Below are 6,000 nucleotides of genomic sequence, written 5' to 3'. Positions count from 1 at the left end.
TGTTATTAATAGCCACCCTCTCCCCTTTCTCATTGTAACTAATAGCTGAAATGATCTCAGACTGTCTCTGAGTCGCTTTGCTTACATCTCTCTTACCCTCTCATTCCATGTTTCCACCTCTTTTCTCCACTGAGATCAGGTCTTCCAAAACACACTCCACATGCACGCCTGACATGTGCAGAAATTTGACTTACTGTTGTTCCACATGACAGTCACCATCCACGAAAAACACACCTCTTTCTTCAACCAAACACAGCAAACTGTCATAAATGTTGTCAAGTTATTTATGACAGACCAGAAATTACTGTGTCCAAACAACAATAATCTTATGACAGTATTGCTCATGACAATCTGTTTTTGTAATGAGACAGTAGTTTTCTGATGCGTGATTTAGGTTAAAAAATGTTTGTGATTGAAAGTTATGTCAGGTTGATACACTGTGTATTTTTAAGCTAATAGCAGTCAATTAGAGTACAGTAAACATGAGGTAATGTTATCATTTTAACAACAGAAAATGGCAAATATTTCCAGTATTCTTTCAAATCCTGATATCAGTTTGTATGAAGGCATATTAGGGCCCCTGCAGGTAAAACAAAATGGGATTATATTCGGAATTGAAGGCTTTATTCCATGTTTTTTTCTCCCATTCATATGTTGAGAAGTAAACCATCTCCATGAAAACTGAGTAAACTGTATGGGTTTCTATAAAGAATGTTTTTACAAGTGGGTCCCCATTTTGTTTGTACCGTGCTTTCGTTTGTTTTCAGTTAACTCCAAACGGCACCTTTAACCTTCAAGCTCATCAATGATTTTATTGTTATATTAATGATGATATCTTTTATTGACACTGACTGGTGTGTTTTTTTTAACACGTGTGCTGATAATAATACAATAAAGTAGACATATGGTAAATTCATATATTGTAATTTCTTTTTTAACTTCATTCAAATATGCACCACAATACTCAATTGTCTTTGATTATGGCTTGTAAAAAAGTGAAAAGTTTGTAGTGAAAGTCATTTTTCATTGAACTGTGACTTTACCAAGACAAACATGATGCTTGTATTTTCTTTAGATGTTCAAACAAGTGAGTGCAAAACTTTTCATTTCTCTCTGTCCATACGTGCCTACAGAGCACATCGACACTCTGCGTGGATGCCATGTTGTTCACAGTGTTGTTCCACAGAGGCCTTATTTTTAGCAAGAGTCCGACTCCTCTGCAAAACTTAATATGGAAATGGCATCTTGGAGCTCTTCTTTCCTCAAGCTCTCATCGTACATCCACCCATACCTTATGTCCTCCAAGACACTGAGCTGGTATCTGTAGCTCTCTAAACACCCAACACAACCGCTGTCCCTTTTCATAGCCACAGCTTCAGACAGGTGGTCGTATGTCCTAAGCATGGCCCCTCCCATGTTACCCCCACTACTTTTTTGGCAACCCCTCTGGCTTGTGCATGGCTCTTGGACAAGTGGGATCAGCGTCTGGCCTACTCACATAGTGATTTGCGTCCCCAAAAGGGCCCCACCCCCTTGCCTTGGCCAGTGGCGTCAGCAAAACCACGTGTATCTCTTTTTTAAAGGGAGGGTTTCACTCACAGACCCGCTCTTCTCTAGCCAGTGGGGAAAGGAAGCTGACTTTGTTCCTAACTCTCCCTGCTTGACACCAACTTGCATTGGGGACAAACCTCTCAAGTGTATTTTCCCCCCTTCAACCATACATCAACAATTAAGTTTCTGAGAAGAGGTGTTCTTGCGACCACCAGGTGACAATAGCCATGAAGTGGGGCTGGGTGTTTTTGGCGGTCTTCCTATCCTTGGGGACCCTGTCCTGGGGAGAGAAGGGCTTGGAAATCCCCGAGTATGATGGCAGAGACCGCGTCCATGAACTCAACGCCAAGAACTACAAGTCTGTCATGAAGAAGTACGATGTGATGGTGATCTACTACCACAAAAATGTGGATGGGAACCGCAGTGCCATGAAGCAGTTTCAGATAGAGGAGCTGGCTTTGGAGGTGGGTCTCCGCCAAAGCATGACAGTGGATGGATATGTGGCCCATGTGGGGGAAGGGTCACAGTGTGAAGAGGGAAGGGAAGGGTTTCACATGGGGCATTTGGCTACAGTTGGGGATTCCGAGATACAGTCTTTGCTTTCACACTTAGGGTTTCAGATGAGTGGGATGGCGGCTGTTGACAGGTGAGGAGGAAGGCAAACAGAACAAATGGAAATCATGGGGTGAGATCAAATTGAGGGATCATGGACCCTTCAAATATGGCATCCTGCCCAATGTGACTAGAAAGATACTGACCTGAAGGAGGCAGGTTGGTGAATGTGGGGACAGGAGGAACAAGATGTACTGATAGGAAACTATACACAAGAAAGTTGTGTATGGCAATTCATGGAAGAACACATATTGTTCCTGCTGCCTGATTATCAATCAAGTTGTGATTGGGTCAGCTTGTCTTGACCCAATGGATCTAAAGAATACAGCAGCATCTGAAAAAAAGAAAAATGAAGGGATTTTTAGTAGAATTAATAATAATTGGACCATGCTTGCTCCTCCAACACCTTTACCATGTCATGCCAGGATTGGGGCGACAATTTTTGCAACTCTGAAACAGACAATGAACGCATTTGTGGAGATAGTGTCTGAAATAACGTCTTGCCTGTCTTTAGGATGGTAATCTTTTCATCCTTTTCACAATCCTACATTTGTCACATCATATCTTGTTAACAACAAAATAACATAATATTCTGTCATGTGGACATAACAGAATATTTTCAAATGGTCCATTGATGTGCTGTGATGTTTGTCAAAGAGCAGGACAACTTGTTGCGCACATCCTAAGAGTTGCATTGTTGATTCGGTCTGCAGATATGATGCATCATATTTACAGCTAAACTCTCTCTATACGCTCTGTAGTGAAGAACAGGCCCGTGACCAGTAGGTGTGCAAATCACACTGGGGCAAGCAAACAAGTCTTTTGTCCTTAAACAGCTATTGCTGGGGTGCCTTTGAGCCAGGCACTTACACTTCAATCGCCCCAGTGGTGCTGCTAATCAGTTGGCCGTAGAAAAAGAGTACCGTAGAACTTTGATTAATATCTCAGGCTTTTATTTGCTAAAATCACTGAATTGACCATGCCTATATTTCGGACAGGCGTCCATATGGGACAGGCCTTTATTTCCTCTTGCACAAAGCTGAAATAGGCTACTATGAAACAGTTTATTTATTTCAAGCAGTACGAATATTACTTGTATAAAAATGATAAAATAATATCAAATACACATCATTCATTTGATCTAGCTCCGACAGATTTTGTAGGCAGCAACTTAACGAATACCGACGACACCCGACGACACAGTGCAGGAGGAGAAAAGTGTTGCAGAAGTTAGAAGACAGAGAGCGATGGACTTCACATGACAGGATTCATAAGTTGGATGAATTTTTATGAAAAGCTGTTTTGATTCTTTTGATCAGTGGACCCTTCCAGACTAAAGGAACTTAATAGGCTAATCAAAGAACTTCCATAAAAACCAGACCAGGTGTTTAATGGAGACCTGCGTTTATTTGTCGAAATGTGTTCCCACACACCAGGCCAGTAAATGGGGTAGGCGTACGGTATGCATGTTCTGGGAATTCTTACCGGATAAATAAATCTAGAAGACCTTTTGCCAGCCCGGCTCACAGCTGATGCACCTGGGCTCCACTGTCAGGCAGTGTATTCACCTCACCAAGCCCCTGCATGTCAGAGCAGCAGTGTCTTCTTACAGAGACACAGTGTACCTTACACTAGCCTCCATAAGTCACCTCTGTAAATAGCCCAGGAGAGCCCTGCATGCTTAGCAAGAGGCTAAAAGCCCTCCAGGGATAGACAGAGAGTTTAGGGCCATATCTCACCTCAGCTACTGCTCGTTCAGCTCTCTCAGGCAACACTGTTTTGTTTTGTATTACTACACACCCCTCTGGGTGTAGGTTGAAGTCCTAAACCATCATTTACACACGTAAGTCATTGGATCTGATCAATTTCCTATCGGTGCTGCCAAGTTGTTCTTCTTGGCTTTAGAAAGCGATGCCTACTGGAGCAGGTCCCTGCTGGACTGGTACTCTGTTACTGACTTCCTGCCAGTTGTAACCATTCAGCCAATTGGGAAAGAGCACAAGAGGTGTTCAGAGGGGATGCTTAAAATAGCTGGCCATTACCACCTATGAATCAGGAAGTATGAATTATTAAAGTGCAGAGCTCTGGGAAACAAAGCTTAACTGCCCTTGATTAATGTTTGGACCATAGAATGTGTCATTTATCTATGCTTCTAGTGGAGACACCATACTGTACATTTAAGTTATTTATAAAAACAAAATGTCAGAACGTTTATTACATTTATTTGGCCGTATCTTAATTTGAGCAAAATCAGTTTTAGTTTTCAGTCGACTATACTAAATTTATATTTCCTATGACATGCTTGAGCTGACAATTTTAAGATTTTCACCCATAGTGGTTTCTTTGTATTTTTACTTCACTTCACATAGGAAAATAAATGGTCTTTCTTCATTTTCAAACCACAGCTTCCTCTTTGATACGCTGCATATGAATAGAAACAAAATTAGTTAAATTTAGTCTAGAGAAAAATCCTGTAGGCGTTACCACAAATAGATCATGAGATAGAGATATAATAGAGAAGTGTTTGATTTATGTGTACAGCCTGAAAATAGGTATTATAAAGTATCACAGGATCATTACATGTATTATATCCTGTAAAATACACACATGACCAAGCATAATATATTTAGGAGTACAGCTCCAATTTGTATTGGCGGCCTGTTCAGGGTGTACCCTGCCTTTCACCCGACGGCAGCTGGGATTGGCGCCAGCCCCCCGCGACCCTGTACGCAGGATAAGCGGTTGACGATGGATGGATGGAAAACTTCTTAAATCTATTTAGATATATTCAAAACTATACTGCTGTCAACTTAGTTTTATTTGTTTCTGAGAAGTTGACCTTATGGTGATATGATGATAGCAGCAACATGCTAGGTTATGTTGGCATTGTGTAAATTCTGGTACTGTCTCCAGCGTGCTGCAAAGCTGCACAAAAGCTTATGTTAACATGTAACCTGTCATGACAGTGAGCTTATGTTAAAAGTAACACTGTTCATCCCCTGAAAATTAGGTGGGTATCCTGTAGGGTTGTTTTGGACTTGCAGTCGTTTAGGTTAATATAAGTTACAAAGATGTAAGTTACATAAGTTAACTTAGTTATGTTATGCAAGTTATGTAGCTCAAGTTAAAAAGAAGTCAACATTGACTGTTGGATTCACAAGGTCTCCTGGGTGTAAGTCCAGTGTTTGACCAATCCAACCACCCCGCCCAACCCCACCCCCTTTCCTGCCTGGAATTTGAGTTATTTATACTAGGTCTACTTGAACAATGATGCTAAAAAGGGAACATAATGCGTTAAAAAGTGATGACAAGGGATCTTGACCAAGTGTCCATATGTGACGACTTGGAAGTGAGGCCGGGTTGACATGACCACATTAGTGACACATCAGCGAAATAGTCACCCTGTCAGCCCTAAAATATATCCAACATGTCACCTTTGACTCTGGCTGGAGTTATATTTCTGTGAAAAAGAATCCAGTGTATCCTCACTGCTGTAATATTTTAACTCCCCTGTGGTGACCGTGAGTTGTGAATGGGCAATACGTTAACGTTAAAATGGTTTTGCTTGTTTGTAATAGTCAATGAAAGAGGTACATGTAGTGTCACAAAACCTGCAATTGCTGAAGGTGAATGGTGACACTGGTTTGCATGCAGGCCAGAACAGATAATAGTTCAGATATTTTGGCTTTGTATGGGAATGTGTTATGGATAGGTGAATGAATAAATAAATCTTAGTTAAATCTACAAAACGAAAAATTCAGCACACAAGGAGGTGGTTTGAATGATCGAGGGAGCAAACAGCGAATGTGTCAGAAGAGTAAAGATAGTGGTAGGTTA

General features: G+C 41.2%; 1 protein-coding gene and 1 long non-coding RNA gene across 2 annotated transcripts in view; one reads left to right on the top strand and one right to left on the bottom strand.

Annotated features, from left to right (window-relative positions):
• Positions 1–871: 871 nt before the first annotated feature.
• Positions 872–6,000, bottom strand: part of LOC123980497 — an 11,895-nt gene continuing 6,766 nt past the window's right edge. The window contains exons 2-3 of the long non-coding RNA XR_006827513.1: positions 2,310–2,497; positions 872–2,187 (exon numbers count right to left, since the gene is read on the bottom strand). This is a non-coding gene — a long non-coding RNA (uncharacterized LOC123980497). The remainder of the gene's footprint in view (positions 2,188–2,309; positions 2,498–6,000) is intronic.
• The window catches only part of casq1b (calsequestrin 1b), a 27,360-nt gene continuing 23,138 nt past the window's right edge, over positions 1,779–6,000 (top strand). The window contains exon 1 of the mRNA XM_046064907.1: positions 1,779–2,015. Coding sequence (XP_045920863.1) covers positions 1,779–2,015 — 237 coding nt within the window. The remainder of the gene's footprint in view (positions 2,016–6,000) is intronic.

This window comes from Micropterus dolomieu, linkage group LG12, assembly GCF_021292245.1.
Source record: "Micropterus dolomieu isolate WLL.071019.BEF.003 ecotype Adirondacks linkage group LG12, ASM2129224v1, whole genome shotgun sequence".
Taxonomy (NCBI): Eukaryota; Metazoa; Chordata; class Actinopteri; order Centrarchiformes; family Centrarchidae; genus Micropterus; species Micropterus dolomieu.
Note: the sequence above shows the minus strand (reverse complement) of the source record. Positions and strands in the feature narration are given on the sequence as shown.